General features: G+C 52.4%; 1 protein-coding gene across 4 annotated transcripts in view; it reads right to left on the bottom strand.

Annotated features, from left to right (window-relative positions):
- Window positions 1–20,212, bottom strand: part of DUOX1 (dual oxidase 1) — a 35,487-nt gene that overhangs the window by 3,459 nt on the left and 11,816 nt on the right. For 2 of the 4 annotated variants that reach the window (XM_054451057.1, XM_054451059.1), the window contains 16 exons: window positions 19,932–20,069; window positions 18,742–18,855; window positions 17,836–18,035; window positions 16,991–17,176; window positions 14,407–14,632; window positions 14,068–14,161; window positions 13,618–13,793; window positions 11,367–11,436; window positions 10,820–10,945; window positions 10,016–10,194; window positions 9,517–9,747; window positions 8,576–8,675; window positions 8,097–8,146; window positions 6,168–6,295; window positions 1,111–1,264; window positions 139–371 (listed from right to left, as the gene is read on the bottom strand). In XM_054451057.1, the coding sequence (XP_054307032.1) occupies window positions 139–371; window positions 1,111–1,264; window positions 6,168–6,295; window positions 8,097–8,146; window positions 8,576–8,675; window positions 9,517–9,747; window positions 10,016–10,194; window positions 10,820–10,945; window positions 11,367–11,436; window positions 13,618–13,793; window positions 14,068–14,161; window positions 14,407–14,632; window positions 16,991–17,176; window positions 17,836–18,035; window positions 18,742–18,855; window positions 19,932–20,069 (2,405 nt within the window). Of the gene's footprint in view, window positions 1–138; window positions 372–1,110; window positions 1,265–6,167; window positions 6,296–8,096; window positions 8,147–8,575; window positions 8,676–9,516; window positions 9,748–10,015; window positions 10,195–10,819; window positions 10,946–11,366; window positions 11,437–13,617; window positions 13,794–14,067; window positions 14,162–14,406; window positions 14,633–16,990; window positions 17,177–17,835; window positions 18,036–18,741; window positions 18,856–19,931; window positions 20,070–20,212 lie in introns of those variants that run through there. The other 2 variants (XM_054451058.1, XM_054451060.1) reach the window with 2 other exon arrangements.

Genomic DNA, 20,212 nt, shown 5'->3' with positions numbered 1-20,212 from the left:
GGGTTTGTGGCATTATCTGGAACAACCAGTCTCTAGGTGCAGAAAGGAGAGGCACAGAGCGGGGAGTCTAGTGCTGCCGGGCCAAGGCCTTCAAAGGGGATATGGGAGCATGTAGCACGTCTGGCCTGGGTCTGGTACCTTTGGGTATCTGGCACATCTGTCACCCGTCGAGGCTGAGTAGATCTCCCTGAGGCGAGTGGTCCAGGGCCCTGCTGCCCGTATGTGCAGGCTAAGCGTGTCCTCATGGGGCGCAGAGGTCAGTGTGAAGGGGTGGTACTCAGTGGTCCCCAGAGCCAGGCAAGCGATCCGCACCCACTGCCCTGACTTGTACTCAAAGCCCTGGGGCCGCTGGAACTGCAGGTGGGTCACTCCTGGGGAGGGATGGTGGGTGAGAAGCTGCTGCCCTGAGCCCAGCAACATTGTGGCCTCCAGAGAGCTCACCACCCACACACAGCCTCAGCTCTGCTCCTGGAATATGACAAGGGAGGCCTCCCCCATCAGAAGCTCACCCTGTGGGGGGCCAGGCAGCACTGGGGCTGAGGGTCAGCCAGGCAAGGGTCAGCCTGGCCTGAGCTTCTCTGTTCTCTGTGATGAGAGAGGCTCAGGTCCCCTGGCAAAGAGCCCTCCTTTCCCTTCCTTCCTTCCTTCCTCCCTCCTTCCTTCCTTTTTTTTTTTTTTTTTTTTTTTTTTTGACAGAGTCTCGCTCTGTTGCCAGGATGGAGTGCAGTGGCACGATCTCAGCTCACTGCAGCCTCTGCCTACCAGGTTCAACCGATTCTCCTGCCTCAGCCTCCTGAGTAGCTGGGACTACAGGTGCATGCCGCCACACCCAGCTAATTTTTGTTTTTTGTAGTAGAGACGGGGTTTCACCATGTTGGCCAGGATGGTCTTGATCTCTTGACCTCGTGATCCACTTGCCTTGGCCTCCCAAAGTGCTGGGATTACAGGCGTGAGCCACTGCGCCTTGCCCCTACCAGCTCCTTTGTCCCTGCCACCCAAGGCACCTGCCAGCTCCACTGGGCCTGACCAGGAGACTGTGCGGTCTAGACTCTGCCTCTGCCCCGTCAGCTCCCTCAGTGCCACCAAGCTGATCTCCTGCCAGGCTAGTACCTGAGGGCAGCAGCTCCGCCTTCACCACGCTGATCTCCACCTTCTTCCGGCTCAGGCTCACCAGCTTGTCGCCCCCATAGATGATTGCTGGGACCAGGAAGAAGATGTGGAAACGGGGCAGCTGGATTAGAGCAAAGCTACCATGGATGATGAGCTGGATAGAGGAAAGAGCTCTGCTCAGAACTAGCGATGCCCATAGCAGAATATGGGGCCAGCTCAGGCCTTAGACCCTGTATCCTTCCATGCTGGTATATCCAGCCCTCACCTCACCACGTACCATGCTCCTTCTAGGTTGCAAAACCTCACCATTCCCAACTCCATCCTCCATAGCATTCCATGAGGAATTAGAGTATTTTCTAGATCCCTAACACCACCCTAGACCAAGTGATGTCACCTGTCACCTGGACTCATGCAGGAGCCTTCCAGTGGAAGTAGGTCTTCTACTGGTCTTGCCTCACTGTAATTCCTGTCTCTTCAAGGCAGCCGGTGTGACTTTTTAAAATTCATTTTATCCTGTTCATCCCCAGCTTTAAAAGCTTTGGTGGCCTTCCCATTGCACTACAAGTCCTCGCAAATACTCTTGACTTCTGCCTGCCAGCCGTTCTCCCCTCCCTGTTCCTCAAACATGGCCAGTCCTTCCTGCTTAAGGATTTTTGCATCTTCTGCCTGGAATGCCCTTCTCCTGGTTCTTCCCATGGGTAGCTCCATCTCATTTTTCAGGTCTCAGTAGAAACACCACCTCCTCAGACCTCCCCTCAGTCCTCTCTACCACATCTGCCTGTTAACTCTCTTAGCGCATGTGTTGTCATCCATAGTACTTTTGTTTTTTTGGGGTTGGGGGGACAGAGTCTCGTTCTGTCACCCAGGCTGGAGTGCGATGGCATGATCTTAGCTCACTGCAACCTCCGCCTCCCAGGTTCAAGAGATTCTCCTGCCTCAGCCTCCCGAGTAGCTGGGATTACAGGCATCTGCCACCACACCCGGATAATTTTTGTATTTTTAGTAGAGATGGGGTTTCACCATGTTGGCCAGGCTGGTCTCGAACTCCTGACCTCAAATGATCCGCCCACCTCAGCCTCCCAAAGTGCTGGGATTACAAGCATGAGCCACTGCGCCCGGCCAACAGTACTTTCGCTTCCTCATTCATTTACATGTTTACTGTCGTTTTCCCCACTGGACTGAAGGGGTAGGGACTGTTTGCCATTATAAGCTCCTAGCAGTTTCTGCCTGGCATATGATAGGCACTCAGTAACTGTTGGGGAAAGGCGCTTCCCCAGTTTATCCTCTCCTTTTCCAGGCTAAGAATACCTAACTAGTCTTCCTTTTCCATGTAATAACTGACAAGTATCATCCAGCTCTGGTCCTTTCCCTAATAAGTTTGTCTAACATGGTCAGACACTACTTGGCCACATTCTTCCCTCTTGCTTGCTCCTGAGTCTGGCTCAGTCTGACTTCTGCCTCCACCTCTCCTTAGGGCCTTCCCACTGAGGGCCCAGCAGCCCCACAAATGGCTAAACTTCAAGGTATCCTTTCGGGCCATGTTGGCTCCTATTCTTAGAAGCCTGAGGCACTAGTGACCACCTCCTTCTTGCCACTTCTGCAACAATGCTCTACTGGTTCTCCCACTTTGGGCCACTCGCTTTCCATCTCCTCCACTGGCTTCATTCCTTCTGCCACCCCGTCATGGGTGTTGCCCAAGCCTGGTTTTGTCACCCTCTGCTCATCTCTTTCTATGCTCCGCCATGTGGCATGGTCTCTCAGCTGAGCCACAGCCCCTCAGTTTCAACTGCAGCTGCCACATGATCACCAGCAGCATGTCCTGCCACCACCTAATGCCCTATGGCCATCCACAGCCAGCCCTGTCCCCTCTGTCTCCTGAATATCCTATCACCGTTCCCACCTCTGCCTGTGCTCATGCCCTACCTTTTACCTGGATTGCTCTTCAGTTTCCACTCTGCCCTGTCAAAGCTTAGCTTACCTCCCCCAGACCCTTGGCCCAAGTCCAATCTTCTCCTCAACGTCTTCCCTAGCCAATTTAGCCCGAGTGAAACTCCCTTCAGTGAACTCCTATAACTTACTGTTTGGAACACTCCACTCAGCAATTAATCCTATATCAAGTGTTCATTTTGATCATTTCATGCATGTGCCACTTTTTGTCACAGCGAATCCTAAGTTCCTAAGGAAGAGATTAGAGTCTCCCCTTCTGCTGCTGGGCCCTACAGATAGCTAGTACATAATAGACCCTCTACAGATACACAGATAGCTGCTTTTTTTTTTTTTTTTTTTTTTGAGATGGAGTCTTGCTGTCGCCCAGGCTGGAGTGCAGTGGTGTGATCTTGGCTCAATGCAACCTCTACCTCCCTGGTTCAAAAAATTCCCCTGCCTCAGCCTCCCGAGTAGCTGGGATTAGAGGCGCATGCCACCACGCCCAGCTAATTTTTTTGTAGAGACGGGGTTTCACCACGTTGGCCAGACTGGTCTCCAACTCCTGACCTCAGGTAATCCACCCGCCTCAGCCTCCCAAAATGCTGGGATTACAGGCGCGAGCCACCGCGCTCGGCCAACAGATAGCTTTTAAACTGAACTCTGGTTCCCCATTCAGGCGTTCCCTTCCCCCAGCTAAGTCTTCCTAGATTCTTGAACCCTTCCCTACAAGACTAACTTAAACCTCTCTGAGCTCTTCTTTGAACTGGCTCTTTCTTCCCCAAGTTCACTGTTTCATTGTGGAGCCCACACCCACCCCCAAGGCTTTCTGAGCATCCAAACAGGCTGAGTACAATGGCAGGGTGACGTCATGCTGCTCTGTTTCTACACCCTATTTTGTGCTGGCTTTCCTTTTAAACCACAAGGCTGCTGCAGATTCCTTGTTGGCTGGTGGGATGGGGTGGTGGCTCAGCCAGCTCAGCCTCTGATGTGCTAGCCCTGCCCTCTTCTGCCTGGATTAGAAGTCTGGCCATCCTTCCCCAGGGTCTGGTCTATACTGGGGTCCTTCACTTGTAATTTGTCTTTCTGCTTGAAGTCAAGTGGTCACGCCTGGGACAAGTGGGAACAAAGAGGGTGCTTTTGCCCTGATCTCCCTGAGATGAGATTGTCCCAAACTGCTGGCGAGGATAGCCTAGCATAGAGGCCTCCACCTTTCTTTTTTCCTTTTTTATTTCTTTTTTTTTTTAAACAGGCTCTCCATCTGTTGCCCAGGGTAGAGTGTAATGGCGTGATCTCGGCTCACTGCAACCTTCACCTCCTGGGTTCAAGCGATTCTCATGCCTCAGCCTCCTGAGTAGCTGGGACTATAGGTGTGTGTCACCACACTCAGCTAATTTTTGTATTTTTAGTAGAGACGAGGTTTCGCCATGTTGACCAGGCTGGTCTTGAGCTCCTGGCCTCAGGTGATCCACCCACCTCGGCATCTCAAAGTGCTGGGATTATAGATGTGAGCCACCGCGCCCGGCCACACCTTTTGAGCCCCTGACTTTCCTGCTGGCAGGAAGGGTAGCTCGGAATCCTAGTGATGCCTACATCCCAGGACAAATCAGAAAGGGCTCTGGGTCTTATGGAGCCTGCCTGGCCACTCTTCTGGATCTCTCATCTAGTTCAAAGTAGCTGCTTTATCACCGGGAACAAGAACGTCATTTCCACCCCCAACAGAAGCAGTAGCCGAGAATGCTAGGGCTCCACTCATTATTGGGAAGAGGGGGAGAGAGGGTAAATTAGTCATAGCTTCCAAAGAAAGAGATGTTTCTTAGGAAACGCATATCATCAGTTCTAGGAAACATCCTAAGCCAAAGCTAAGTAGTCATCTTCAGAACTGTGAACTGCTGAGCCACGGGCAAGATGAAACAGACCCTCCTATCTGTCAGTGAGGACAGAACTGCACCTGAGAAAAAGCAGGTCAGACGGCAGGAGCCAACCTGACCAAGGCCATGGTGCAGTTTTTCTTTGTCTCGGCACAAAGGAGAGCCCTGTGTGCAGTTCTGCTGCAGGGAAGAGCTGGAGCCTTGGGATTTGGTTTAGCTTCTAAGTGAGGCCCTCATAGTACCCTTTGGGGAACTGCCTCTGCTCATGAGGAAGGCAGACAAGCAGAGCTACAACACAGGCACACAGAATCAGCTCGGGAACTAACCAGCTAGGCAGCCGATGAGAAACCCAGGGGAGGGTGAAGGGAACATGAGAAGGGAGGCAACACGGAGAGAGGGAGGCAGGAGCCAAGGTTAAGAAGAAGGAAAGGGGATAGGTAGAGTCTTAAAAATCCATTTGATTGGCCTCGCACGGTGGCTCACGCCTGTAATCCCAGCACTTTGGGAGGCCAAGGTGGATGGATCACGAGGTCAGGAATTTGAGACCAGCCTGGCCAACATGGTGAAACCCTGTCTCTACTAAAGATAAAAAATTAGCCGTGCATGGTGGTGCGTGCCTGTACTCCCAGCTACTCGGGAGGCTGAGGCAGGAGAATTGCTTGAACTCGGAAGGCGGAGGTTGCAGTGAGTCGAGATAGTGCCATTGCACTCCAGCCTGGGTGACAGGGTGAGACTCTGTCTCAAAAAATAAAAAATAAAAATTCATTAGATCAGCAATCCAGCTGAAGTCATTTTGAACAAGCTTATATACTGTACAGGTGGCACTTAGCAGGTGTGACTAATGCCCCAAAAAACAGGATCAGAACAAAAGTGGCAGAACCCATTTAAGATAAGTTTCTTCAAAAAGGGTGATGCTCTCTTGGGTGCAGGTAGTCCACCCAGGAGCCAAAACCAGCCACCCAAAGTGGGGAAAGACTAGCTGGGCAGAAGTGGGGTGGAGGTGTCTGCAAGGAATGGAGATCAGTCTGGCAGGGCTGCTACTGCAAAACCCGTGCCAGGGAGCCGAGCTTCCAAATGCTGCATATTGGGGTCATCCTAATGGAGAGCCCTGTACTATCATCTCCACCTTCAAAGAGGGACGTCAAGAAGTGAAGAGGATGCTTCAAATAGCTTGAAATTGAATGAATGTCCCAGCTCTCCTTGCCTCCCTGGAAATGTCCTGCCCATACCCTCCTGGCCTGGCGCACAGCCAAAAGCCCTCACCAGGACATACAGCAGGATGTAGAGGTGGTGGGTCAGCCAGAAGCCCCGGAAACTACGGCGGCGGAAGTGGTGGGAGGCAAAGACATACATGATGGCCAGGATCAGGAGCAGCACAACCCCCGTGAGGCCTGCAAAATGAACATAGGGTGGAAGGCAAAAGATCAGTGCCTTGAAAGCGGACTGTTGTGGGGCTTCCAAGGTCCCCTCTCCACTCCACTGCCCAAGTTGGGGTAAGAATGTCCCAGCATTCTCCTCTGGTCCTCTCCCCCAACACCACTGATCACAGGTACCTTTCATTTCAGCAGACATTGTTCACTTTTCATAGCCCTTATCACGATGAATTTTTTTTTTTTTTTCTTTTTTTTGAGATGGAGTCTCGCTCTGTCACCCAGGCTCCCTGGAGTGCATTGGTGCAATGTCAGCTCACTGCAACCTCTGCCTCCCAGGTTCAAATGATTCTTCTGCCTCAGCCTCCTGAGTAGCTGGAATTACAGGCATGTACCACCATGCCCAGCTAATTTTTTTTATTTTTAGTAGAGACAGGGTTCCACCATGTTGGCCAGGCTGGTCTTGAACTCCTGGCCTCAGGTGATCCGCCCACCTTGGCCTCCCAAAGTGCTGGGATTACAGGCGTGAGCCACCACACCCAGTCAATTTTTCACCCATGTCATTATTTGGTTTTTGTCTGTCACTTTTCTGACTCTCGGGTTCACAAGAACGAGGAACAGGCTAAGCTAGTTTGCCACTGAATCCTAGTGCCTAGTGCAAGGGCCTGGCACACTGTGGGCCCTATATAAATGTGTGCTGAATGAATGGATGCACAGGGTGTCCACTTTGGGCCCTCTGGGCCAAACAATGGAAATGACAGGCCATACTCTCATCAAGTCAAGGTTTGGTCCTTGTCCCTGCACTACTCTTCGTTGGCTGCCACAGCACACAGCATGAGCACTGGCACTGTTAGTGACTGGGCAGGACCACACTGTCCCTGCTCATCATCAGGGTCCCCAAGTACAAGCCAGAGTTGGTGGGAGGCCCTTCCTTTCACAGGGGATCCAGGCCACGGGTATACAGGGGGATAACACTGGAGCAAGGGCAGGGTAGGGAGGACACAGAATGGTCCCTCAAGTGATCAAGGAGGAGAGAGGCAGAAGTTAAGAAGATTAGAGCCCTGAAGTATAAAAAAGTAAAGGTTAAGACGGGATCTAACCAAAGCCTGTAAAGTCCTAAAAGGAGAGGAGAGCATAAACACAGCCTTATCCACTAAATCTCAGTGTGCAGGAATTAGCAAGCACCTTCTGAAGTTCAAAGCAGATCATTTTAGGATTAAAAAAAAAAAAAAAAAACCATGCTGTGTTTCACAGAGAGGAGCCAGTATAGAAGTTGTGTTACTCCAAGGAAGGAACAGACTGAAAATATAAATAGGTTCAAGAGAGTTTGAATAGATTCACAGCTAATAGCTCTAAGATGGGTGATTATAGGGAGTTAGGAATATCCCCCAAACACTCCTTTCAAGGCATACTGGGTAGGCGCCTCTGGCTTGACAAAGAGCCTGCTCCCTCTCCCATGCAGCTGGGGCACAGCACTCCTCAAAGCTACTGTTACGGTATGTGTGTGTATTGGGGGAAGAGGTAGCCACTCCTATTCCACTTGAACTAGTCCATAGTAGGAGATATTTCTCCTCCTAACCCTACTAGAGGAGGAACTAGCCCAAAGTAGGGGCAGGAACCCAGTTGAGCTCCTGCGAGGAGGACTGGAATGCAGAGTAGTCTAAGTCTCCTGCCACCCAGTAGTGAACTCAGGCCAGAGGACAGAGCCTGGGTCACTGGTAGAGCTGCGTGAGTGAACCTGGGTTGCTCTGGGGTGCAGAGAACCCAGAGCCTTGAGCTCACAGTCAGGTCCAGAAATTCATGGATCAAGGAGGGTTCTCACCTGGTACAGTCTGGAAGAACCACCAGTAATACTTCTGGGGGAACTCAGACCTGTGTGGAAGGGACAGAAAAAAGAGACCTTGAGAGAAGATCTCTCTCTCTCTTTTTTTTTGAGGCAGAGTCTTGCTCTGTCACCCAGGCTGGAGTGCAGTGGCATGATCTCAGCTCACTGCAACCTCCACCTCCTGGGTTCAAGCCATTCTCCTGCCTCAGCCTCCTCAGTAGCTGGGACTACAGGCACGCACCACCACACTCAGCTAATGAGAGGAGATCTCTGGGACTTCCAGATGGGACCCTTCAGGTGAGGCACCCCAACTCAGACACCAGTCTCTCCTGCTGACTTGGCATTAGGGGCTCAGGCTGGTCACTGTCTGTCCTGTAACCTAGAAGGTGACACTCTCCTCTGGAGCCAGATAAGTTTCTTTCCACCCAAAAGGAATCCTCCCCATCTCACACACACACACACTCACACTTACTTACCCGTCATCATGGAAGAGGCCAGGAAAGAGGCAGGAGAGGACGCTGAGGGGGCTGATGGAGAACAGGTACACATTCACCACATGGCCCACACTGTGTAAGACTAAGGAAGAGCAGACCAGGTGGTGAGTTTGGGGCAGCCCAGGGTGGGTGCTCACTCATTCAGCCCAAGATAGAGGACCCTGGCCAGAGTGGGGGGCCCAAAGAAGTACCCTAGGAGTCTCGACTTCTGACTTTTTTTTTTAGATGGAGTCTCACTCTGTCACCCAGGCTGGAGGGCAGTGGCACGATCTCGGCTCACTGCAACCTCTGCCTCCCAGGTTCAAGCAATTCTGCCTCAGCCTCCTGAGTAGCTGGGATTACCGGCATGTGCCACCACACCCAGCTGATTTTTGTATTTTTAGTAGAGATGGTGTTTCACCATGTTGGCCAGGCTGGTCTGGAACTCCTGACCTTGAGTGATCCGCCCGCCTCAGCTTCCCAAAGTGCTGGGATTAGGGGCATAAGCCGCCGCGCCGGCCTGGACTTCTGACCTCTAAACAATCTCCTGGCCCTACCCAACACCCCACAGACACACCATCCATGCACACAACCATGTGAGTCTGAAATTACAGCATTAGAAGTTCACTCCTTTGCTTTCTCTCAGAGTCATGCTTTAAAACATAAAAATTGGGAGAAATGACACAGTATGCACACTCATTCTGGGGTGTTAGTAACTTGTCAGATGAGGCTGGTGAGGTGCCCTGGAAAGTGTGGGAAGAGGCACTTGGCAGTGACCAGTGACAGGCTCCCGGGCTTACTTCACACCCTGGCCCAGGCCAACTCCATCCTTATGGAGAAGGACGTTAAAGGTAAGTGCCAGCAGAGAGGGAGGCTTTCATAGGCGGGGAAGTCAGCGGGGGCGGGAGGCCCTGGAGAGCCTCCCCGGGACACCCAGGCCCTGCCTGTGAGGACGATGGCGGTGGAGGCAATGAGGCGATGGAAGTCCACGGCGGCGTCGAAGGGTACGTAGCGGTTGAGGAAGGTTTCTCGCAGGAAGGTGATGAGGTTGCGGCACATGGTGAGCAGGATGTAGGAGAACATGAAGGAGATGCTGGCTGCCGTGCCCCGCGACAGGATGATTCCCACGCGGGTGGTGTCCGTGATGCCCGTGTGGTGTGCGGCAAAGGCGTAGTCTGTGGAGGGGGCCCAGGCAGGCAAGCGAGGGTCAGTGCAGAGGAGAGAGAGCTGGTTAGGGGCGGTAGGCCCTGGCCGGCTGCCACTCACAACAGGCCTCCCCCAGCACAGTCTTCACTCAAACAGGCTCCACTTACCCTACCCGGGGCTGGCACTTATCGCAGGCCCCACCCCAGGGCTGTCCGTCACTCACAGTAGGCCCCACCCCCAGGGCGATCACTCATTGCAAGCCTAGGCACAGGGCTCGTGGTAAGTAAAGTCACTCACAGTAGGCCCTCTCCAGGAAAAGCCCCCCAGCGATGGCGTAGAACACGGCCACGCAGCCGATGTGGCGCCGGTAGTTCTCAATGAAGCGCTTGAACTGTTGCACCGTCTGGTGGAGACGGCTGCGTTGGAACTTCTCTCGGTGCGCCTCAGTGAACAGCAAGGGCTGGAATGACGTTACCCTGGGAGACAGGAAGCCTTAGCCTTTGGCACCCACCATCGGACCCAACGCTAGTGGGGCCCCACTTCACGGAGGTGAGCCGCCCAGAAGGGAGGGAAGCCCACTGCTTCCGAGAAAGAAACCTAGTGACCCTTGTGGAAGAAGGGTTCAGACCTCACCGCCTCAGGCTATATTGCATTGCATAAGCAAGCTGGCAGTGGAGGGATGGCCCGGAGTGGTCATTTCTTCCCAGGGGATGCACTCCATCTACCTGTGTTCATTCACACTCAGTCCCTCTCCTTCCAGTCTGTAGCTCCCAACTCCCACCAGGCACCCATATTCAGCCTTTACTAGAGACTCAAAGGACACCTCTTCCATGAAGGCGTCTCTGACCTCCCTGGCAGAGGTGAGTGCTTCCTTGAGTTCCAAAGCCCCTCCCTCTTACCACTATTAGAACAGTCATCAGTGGGACACTGAAATTATCAGTGTACCAGACTCTCTTCTTAGATTGTGATGTTCTTGGGCAAGGACTATTCATCCTGCCTGTACCCACAATGTTTAGCACAGTGCCTGGCACCAAGGAAAGGATGTTTATAAGCTGAAGGAATGGATGAACTGCCTGGGCTTAAGGGGAAGAGCAGACATACTTCTTGCCAAACCTCCGCCGAATCTCCTGGGGAGGGTCTGTGTCCATGGGGCACTGCAGTCTCTGAGGTGTCAACTCAGTCTCGATGTCGCTGCGGGAACAGCGGGCACTCACTCTGGGAGAGGGACTAAGACAAGAATGGTAAGAGATAGGATGCTGGCCATCTCAACCACTCATTCCTCTGCTATCCTGGTCTACCTCCAAACCCATTCTGCTGAGGAAGGATCAGAGCTGTCAGCAAGGGGACAGCAGGATTCCCACAGTCACCTACAGACAGAGTCTGATCTTGGGGGTCCTTGCTAAGGCTGCTGCACATGACTTTACCCTTCACAAGGGCATCTGGGCCAGGCTGTAAGTGAGAGCGGAAATCCAGCAGGCTTTCTGCTTGCCCTGGCACAGGGCTATGTCTGCCTAGAGAAAGGGGTGCCTTTTTCTAATTTGTTTGAAGGTGCTGCATGGGCTAGCGGTGACCCTGACCCCAGCCATTCAGGGGAGAGAAATGGCAACTCCCCAACTCCTCCCTCCGACATTCCCAGATGGGGGCTCACCAGATCATCTCCTGGCTGATGTAGGAGGCTCGCCGGCAAAGGTCCTTGATGACTTCAGGCACCTCCACCCCTGCAAAGCAGAGCCGGGCTAGGGAGCAGCTCAGGGTCCAGAGCCCAGGAAGACCTGGCTCAAACGCACAGCACTCCTACCATCCCATGCTCAGACACAGTAGACAGTCCCAGACCAATGGAGGCCCTGCTTTCGGGTGCCCCAACCTCAGCCCTTGTCCCCAATGGGAGCTGGACCCAGCCATAGGTGGGCAGGGAAAAGGCCTAAAAGAAAGTTGGCCAGGCAGGCTTCCCTAAAGTGTGTCCATCATCAGTCCCACTTCTGGGACTATGGGGTAGAGTTCAGGAACTGTATATAACCTGCCTTCTGAGCCCGCTCTGCCATAAAAATTTGGCTTAAGATCCTTCAGCTTAAAACCTCCAAGAGCTAAATGTAGAATCTAGGTGGTAGGTATATGGGAGATAAAAAGTTCTTTTTACTTTTCTGTGTTTGAAAATGTTCATAATAAAATATGCAGGAGAAAAGCTCTCCCAGGAGCCACCCCATTGTTCCTGTCTAGGCCGAGCACTGAAAGCAGGGCAGGACTAAGCTGCAAAGCCAAGTTCTTATAGGAGTCCTGGGAATCTCTGGGTTTCTTCCAAGCGCTGAACCAAGCCTGAAAATGACCCTGGTCTATAGTTGAGGTCAAAAGAAGATAAGCTGAACTATATTAAAATTAAATCAGAATGTTTAAAACAAAGTATTAATGCCTGTACTCTCAAATGTTCCACAAACAGAAAATGTGGTAAAATGGTAACAAATAGCATATCTAGGTGAAAAGTGAAGGAACATCTCTTTTTTTGAGACAGAGTCTCTGTCGCCCAGGTTGGAGTGCAGTGGCACAATCTTGGCTCACTACAGCCTCCACCTCCTGGTTCAAGCGATTCTTGTGCCTCAGCCTCTGGAGTACTTGGGACTACAGACATGTGCCACCACACCTGGGTAATTTTTGTACTTTTTTTTATAGAGATGGGGTTTCTCTATGTTGGCCAGGCTGGTCTTGAACTCCTGACCTCAAGTGATCCTCCCACTTTGGCCTCCCAAAGTGCTGGGATTACAGGCGTGAGCTATTGCACCTGGCCCTTTGTTCCTTTTCTTTAGTTTTAAAATCTTAAAAAAAAAAAAAATGCGGAGTCAACAACAATGAAAAGAAAACAATACTCAGTGCTAATCTTCCTCAATCCCCAAGCCTGGTTTTACCCTCCACCCCAGGTGTTGGATGTCCCTGGGACTCTGTGGTGTGGGCTCCCTTCCATGCATCTTCCTTGCCCCTGCCCTTAGGCTCAGGTGCCTGCTGCCCTGGCTGCCTGGGAAAGGTAAAAAGCTGTAGAATCAGGAGTGCTGGGTTCCTTCTCTTCCAGCCCCCTGACCCCCAGGGGGAAGCCCTGACCAGAGGCTCATCTATGTCTTATCTAACTTGCCCCTCTTCCCTGTGGAGGCTGCTCAGCCTACCCCTTCTCATAATTCTGGAAGGGGCTGGGTTTGGTCTCAACATGCCCCACTGAGAGTCCTAAGATGCAAAGACACCATAACAGCTCAGAGCAGGCCACAGACAGACCCTCCTGCCTGCTGCTTGTCCCTTCGTCACTCTAACTCTAGCCCCCACCCACTTGAATCAGACACTGGTGGGGCAGGAAGTAGGGGGAAGGACAACAGAACCGGGTATTCATGTATTCAGCAAACATTTACTGAGCACTCAGCCAGGAGATATAGTGGCAAAAAAAACCCCAAGAGATACCACCCCACCCTCACAACCAGACATCCCAGCTGAAGGGAGTATGGCCTGGGTAGGGCTGTAACAGGGAGACAGTCTCCCCCTGCCCTGGGCACCAGGCACAGGGGGCTTTGGCAGGGAGCCAGGGGAAGCAGAGTTCCAACCACCATTCCCTACCCTATCCTGACCCTACCCACCCTACCAGCAGAGCTGCATTATGACTTTCCTGGGCCCTAGGCACTTTCACCTTTTTGGGTCCTTTCCTCCATAAAAATAAAAAATAATATTTTAAAATTATATTGTATAATTATGTTGATATAAAGAAAACTACAATCCAGATTGGATACATTATTACATATTACTACATTCATTTTTTTCTTCTGATTTTAATGGAAATTTAGACATTTCTGTGGACTCCTAAAAGTATGTGGGCATTGTGCCTACTATGCCTAACCAATGAGTCAGTGCTGCCTACCAGGCTGCCCCACCTTTGACACAGAGCTGCGTGAAGCGGAGCTCGCTGTTGTGGTCCCGCAGCATGAAGTGAAAATCCTCCCATGTCAGCTCCTCCTTGTCCTGGAATCCCGACTCCCGGAACATGGACTCCACCACCTCAGCCAGCTGGGCCTTGGACAGGCAGTTGTTGGAGATCTCGATGAAGGATCTGGGGTTGGGGGAGAGGAACCATGAGGCCCTGACTGGGGCCTGCGACCCAGACACAGGACACACTGACTCCATCGCACCAAGTTCTCTGTGCCCATGTGGAGGGGCCCCGACTGGCCACATCCCAAGCCCCCTGCTAGTTGGAACAGCCTCTGGTTACATGGGTAAGGAGGAGGCCTCCTTCCTTGGCCCTTCTGCTCTCTCCTTCAGGTCCCACCTATTTGCCCTGGCATCCCTGCCCTGGCCCATTCTCCTGGCTGTCCCAGAGAACCAACCTCAGCATCCTGATGAACTCATCCTTGGAAATGAGGCCATTCCCATCAAAGTCGTACATGCGGAACATAAGGCGAGACTTTTCCTCAGGAGAGCCTGGGAGAGGGAGGACTCCATAAGGAGAGCCCCCGCCTGCCTGCCTGAACCCCCAGGCTGGCCAAAAGGGGCCTCACACCAGTGTGATGACCCACTTCTGGACACAGCAAGGGTCGCTTTGTTTCCTGACCTCGGCCTGGGCACTTCTGGGCATCTGCCATGGCTGGAGACCTGGTCCCAGGGCTTTCCCAACTCCAACAGATCAGCCCCTGTCCAGCCTCTCCTGTCATTCCCTCCTCCCTCACCTTTCATGAAGACCACCAGGATGTCCAGGAACTCTCGGAAGGACAGGTAGCCATTGCCATCCTTGTCAGCCAGAGAGAACATTGACTCCACAAACATGTCCTGGGGCTTGAGGCCCAGGGACTCGGCAAACTCGGCCCTGCTCAGCTCACAGGTCAGGGCCTCCCGCACCTTCTGGGAGGAGTCCAGGGGCAGGGTCCCTGCATCGGCCTGGTTGATGTCCAGCACCTGCACTTGGGCAGAAGGAGAGGGAGGGAGAGGAGACAAGGCTTCCTTGACTTGAAGTTCAGCTGAGCCCTGTAGGAGCCACCTTTTGAGGTGTCTGCCCAGGACCCCCTCTGCTAGGAGGCCCTATGGTGGTGCCTGAGGCCATGTTTGTTCTACAGAACCCTGAACGTCTGCCTTAGCTGACTGGACAGGGAACTCACTTGGAATTAAGAAGTGTGAGGTCTGTCTTGACTTGAGCACAAGAAAGCTCAGAAAGTGTGGACCACTCTCTTCCTCCAAGTGCTCGGCTACTTAGAGATCAAGTAAGGCAAAGGCAGCCTAGGAGATGAGTGGCCTCATTGACTGACAGCTTTCCTTTTCTAGGTCCTTTCAGGCCAGGTTGATGTCCTCCCTTTGGAATTCCTGAGACATCTCTGTATTCTCAGAGTCAAGTGACCCTTTGTCAATGCTAGCTTATTGGGGTTTCTCTTATTTATATGTAAAAAAGTTTTAACTAAGACAAGGCTTCAGCTGGGTTGAGGAAAAGCTGGGCTTGAGAAAGGGGAATTCTCATTGTGGCCATCCCCAGCCCACCCAGAGGCTGCCCCAGTATGAGAGAACAGACAGTGAGGAAGCAGGCAGGCCACAGGCCACAGTACCTGTCTTTCCTGCCTGTCAAGTGAGGTGCCTACTCCAAGTCTGGTGATGGTTTCATGAGGTAAACCTTACAGCTTCAAACAAGGTGCTGTAGTGGGAAGAGCCTAGGGCTGGAGGCAAGAGACCTGGGTTCATGTCCCAACTCTGTCACCTGCTTGCTGAATGACCTCAGGCAAGTCTCTTCAGTTGCCTGGGATTCATTTCCTCATCTGCCCTACTTATCTCACAGGTTTATTGTGAGATCAACAAAAGTGATTGTGTTGAAAATGTTCTGAAAGCTGAAATCACTGTGCAGATATGAGACACTGACAGCCACCCCCAGGATATATCAGCACCCTTCATGTCTCAGCACAGGGAGTTCCCATAGCCCCGATGGATCCTGAATGAGTGGAGATGCCCAGTCCTGACTGGGCTCTGGGAAGGAGTCACCCAGCTGAGGGTCCCTCTGTTCTTGTACATATTCAAGTTCAACTTGTTTGTCCTCAAATGACTTTAAATCATGTTCCTGGCACAGAGTAAATGTCTGTTCAATGCATGCTTCTCTCATGAATCGTCTCCCCAACCACATGATCCTGCTCTTTCTCCTCAAACATTAATTTTTTTGCTCTTCCATGGAGCCCTCTTTTCAGTCCCTCCTGTTCCTTTCCTGTGAGCCAAAACTTGTCCAACTTTAAGTCCTTGCCAAATATCACCTCCATCATGATCTCACAGCAGGCTGAAGACTCACTGTCTTCTCTGAGCTCCTGGATCGCTGATTTCCTGAATCACTTTTGTAGCCTTCATTCTTTGCCAGTTATCTTCCTTTCTGTGCATGTTCCGTCTCCCCAGTGGAAGGATAAGCTTCTTCAGTGGGAGAACCATGCTGTATTTATCTTTTTTTTTTTTAATTGAGATGGAGTCTTACTCTGTTGCCCAGGCTGGAGTGCAGTGGTACAATCTTGGCTCAATGCAACCTCTGCCTCCCAGGTTCAAGTGATTCTCCTGCCTCAGCCTCCCAGGTAGCTGGGATTACAGGTACCCGCCACCACACCCAGCTAATTTTTGTATTTTATTAGAGATGGGGTTTCACCATGTTGGCCAGGCTGGTCTCGAACTCCTGACCTCAAATGATCCACCTGCCCCGCCTCCCAAAGTGCTAGGATTACAGGTGTGAGCCACCGTACCTGACCATATTTATCTTTATCTACCATGTTTCTCCACTCCACTACCCTGCTCCCAGGCTGCCTCTATTTTTGTGCCAGCTGTGGACTCAAGTCTCTGCATTTTTGTCTTGTTTCTCTATATCCTCCCAATCTCTCTCAGAAGTCTGCAAGGTGGACATCAATGCCCCATGGAGGGCTCTGGCAGCTGCACTCCCCCAAGAAGGGGTGAACAATATCCCTTATGGTGCCCACACTGCCCTGGGTCTCTGCAGCCTTTGAGGCAGGCTGAGATGAGTGAGGATGGAAAGTCTGGGCAGCCCTGAGGAGAGCGATAAGCAACACCTGCAGAGAAGCCCATTCCTGGGCATCCCCCCACTGGAGCCTCGTAGTTGGAGGTGGGGTTCAGATGGGGGCAGGGGCAACTCCTTATGATAAAGCCTGGTGATTCATACAAAATTTCAATAGACTTGATTATTAGCTGAGAACTCTGGGCTTTGACTTCCCATCGAGTCACCCCATGGCCTCATGCAGATAAGGATGCCACCACAGCATAAGGATTAATCTGGTCCCATGTACACACCTGGGAGAAAAGGTGCCTGAAAAAGGTCTCCAGGAGGTGGCTCCGCTGCTCCCGAGTCACAGCTGCTCTCATCAGCTCCTGCTCCCGCAGCTCCCACTCCTGGATGCTCAACCCGCTCTCCTTCAGAGCTCCCCGGAGATTTTCCACCAGCGCCTGCCGCTCTTCCTCCAAGTTAAACAGCAGCACCTAAGGGGGCAGCCCGAGCAAAAGCAACCATTTGCCAAGGCCTCTTGAGGTTAGGCAGTTTATGTGGATTATGTCAGAAGGGCCACTGGAGTGGCCTTGAAAAAGAGATATTGTATCTCCTTTTACAGAAGAGGAAAGGGGCTTAGTAGGGTTAAGTGACTTGCTCATAGGTGCAGAGTTTGGATTTAAAGGCACATGTACAAAGACATTCTTCCCTCTATTCCATACTGGAGAAGGGAGAGGAGGGCAGGAAGGCCAGAGGATGGAGGGGATCATGGGCCAGGCCTCTGATTTAGCTCTCCTCCAAAATCTCTAAAAATTCACTACATCCTGAGATAAGAGGACAGGGAAGAGGGCTTTGCTTCTTCCAAGGACACCCAGCTGGGACCTGACAGGTTGTCCTTAGAAAAGCAGGAGGCAGACTGTGGTTGCAAGAGTTAGGAGGAAACCATGGAGATTATGTCATCCAGCAGCCCCAGAGCAGGATAAATGTGTCCAAGTTTATCTCTCTATCAGGTACTCCACCCGGGAACAAGAAGCCAGACTCCTGCATAGTAACTATCATTTCATGCCTCCTGACCCCATGCTCCTTCCCCTCCACCTGGCTGCCTCCCTGGCCTTGGCTGTGGACAAGGAGCCAGATGCCAGCTGAGCCATACCAGGTCATACTCCTTGGGGATCTTGAGCAGCAGAGTGCGGCGTCCACGGTTGCTGGACAGGACAAGGTTGACCTTCTGTGGAGGCTGCAGCTGGATGGTGCGGAGCACGGTGAGCCTGCTGTCTACCACACGGATCTGCCTGGGCTGCAGGTGCACGAGCACGGGCCGGCAGGCCTCCTTGCGGCCTTGCCATTCCAAAGCTAGGGGGAGAGAGAACAGGGCTTCGTCAGCTGGGACCCATCAGTGGTACATTGGGAAGAAGAGGGCCAGCTCAGGGCTGAAATTAGATCGAGGCCTCCACAGTTCATTGTCCCCTTCTGGGGTACTGAGAGTCATTCCCTCCCTGAAAGCCTGGCTGTGCCTCTAGCCCCATGAAAAGAGTAGTAACTATCATTTCCTGAATGTTTTCTATGTGCTCAATACTATACCAAGTGCTTTGCATGAACTATTTCATTTAATTATAAACCTGTGAGGTAGGTGCTATTATTATTCCTATTTTATGGATAAGAAAAAAAAAGGTTTAGAGAGATTCAAAAATCTGCCTAAGGCCCAATAGCCCATAGTGGTGGTGGAACCAAGATTCCAATCCCAGTCTGACTCTGGACCTTCATTAACCACTTCTCTGTTGCCTGGAGTTCCAGCGTGAGATGCTACAAATCAGCAGTTCCCAGGGATTCGTAAGTCATAGTGACCCTGTAAGATCTAGGCAGGGTCCAATGACTGCTGCACATGAGGAACTCCAGAGGCTGCAGGACTCCAGGTCCAACTTCTGCTTAATGCCACTGTGGCCTTGCCTACAGTCCTAGAAAAGGGAGGCCTTTTCCTTAGGCTGCTTGGGTGGAGGTGGGTAGCTGTAGCGCTGAGCCATGTCCTGCATACCACCGCCCTGGCCAGCCCTAGGCCTACCTTCCATGCCTCCCACGAGCTTCTCAGACACAATGCTCTGGCGGTCCTGGCCCTGGAGCCTCTTGAAATTTCTCATCCGGAGCCGGGCAACAATCCAGGCACTGAGCAGGCTCACTGGGAGGGCAGAGGCAGAGGTTTAGGGAGACGTGGGGGTCTAAGGGATGGAAGCGGCTCGTTTCTCAGCTCCTTTCCTGGCAATACCACCTATTGTCCCCACCTCCTAGGTCAGCTTGCTCAATTGTTTCAAATTGGGAAGGTCCCTGGGGGAAGCTGCTCTGCATCCCATAGGGAGCTTTGGGTAGCATCTAAGATACCCACCCTGCCTCCTCAGATTCCACCACTCACATCTCTCTCTGGCCAGAGACTAAGTCCAGAGTCCTTGTGTCAGAGACTAGACTCACCTCACCAGGCTGCTAGCTGACCCACACACAGCCTTGCCAAAGACTAAGCCCCAAGCCCTCACTCCAGCGAATATGTCTGCCCCAGCCCGCCCTCCCTTCCTCCCTCCCTCCCTCCCTTCCTTCCTTCCTTCCTTCTTTCCTTCCTTCCATTCTCTCTCTCTCTCTCTCTTTCTTTTTTTGACAGAGTTTCGCTCTTGTTGCCCAGGCTGGAGTGCAGTGGTGCGATCTAAGCTCACCGCAACCTCTGCCTCCCAGATTCAATTGATTCTCCTGCCTCAGCCTCCCGAGTAGCTGGGATTACAGGTATGCGCCACCATGCCCGGCTAATTTTGTATTTTTAGTAGAGACAGGGTTTCTCCACGTCGATCAGGCTGGTCTCGAACTCCTGACCTCAGGTGATCCACCTGCCTCGGCCTCTCAAAGTGCTGGGATTACAGGCATGAGCCACCGCGCCCGGCCTTAGCCCTTGTTCTTAAACAGGGATTTGCCTCTGACAGTCCTCTAGGCTCAGGCCTGCAAAAAGCTGTGGATTATAGTTTCCCCCTGACTCCTGAACAATGCTGGGCCCTGGGGGGAGTCCCAGGAAAACAGGGAGGCAATTCTCCCTGGAGCTGACTTCTTGCAAGTCAGACACTTCTCTTGTCCCTTCCTCCTCTAATGTTTCATTCTCCTACCCAGAGGGACCATGCTCTGTGTGGTTTGCGTGGTTTGTTGTCATTAGTGGAACCATCCAAACTGCATCCCATAGCTTGCATCTCTCACCCCACCCCACTCTGTCCATCATTTTACCCAAAGGGAAGCAGCAGAGGGTCCCGATGGTGACCCCGAAGCCAAATCCACTGCCCTCAAAATAGTCACGAACAACAGAGGGAGCACATGCTGGCAGGCCTTCGGTGCTGAGCTGTCTCGGTTGCGGACAGGGGTCTCCTGGGAAGGCAGAGGAAGCCAGCGTCCTGGGTGCTGGGCCACAGGTGCTGGCACAGGATCACTGAGGAGGTTAGGGTGGCAGAAACGGGGTGGGGGCACTCTGGGTAGCTGAGGGGAAGGGGCTGCCTTGGGTAACAAGTGAG

Source organism: Pongo pygmaeus, chromosome 16 (assembly GCF_028885625.2).
Source record: "Pongo pygmaeus isolate AG05252 chromosome 16, NHGRI_mPonPyg2-v2.0_pri, whole genome shotgun sequence".
Taxonomy (NCBI): domain Eukaryota; kingdom Metazoa; phylum Chordata; class Mammalia; order Primates; family Hominidae; genus Pongo; species Pongo pygmaeus.
This window is presented reverse-complemented; position numbering and strand designations above follow the sequence as displayed.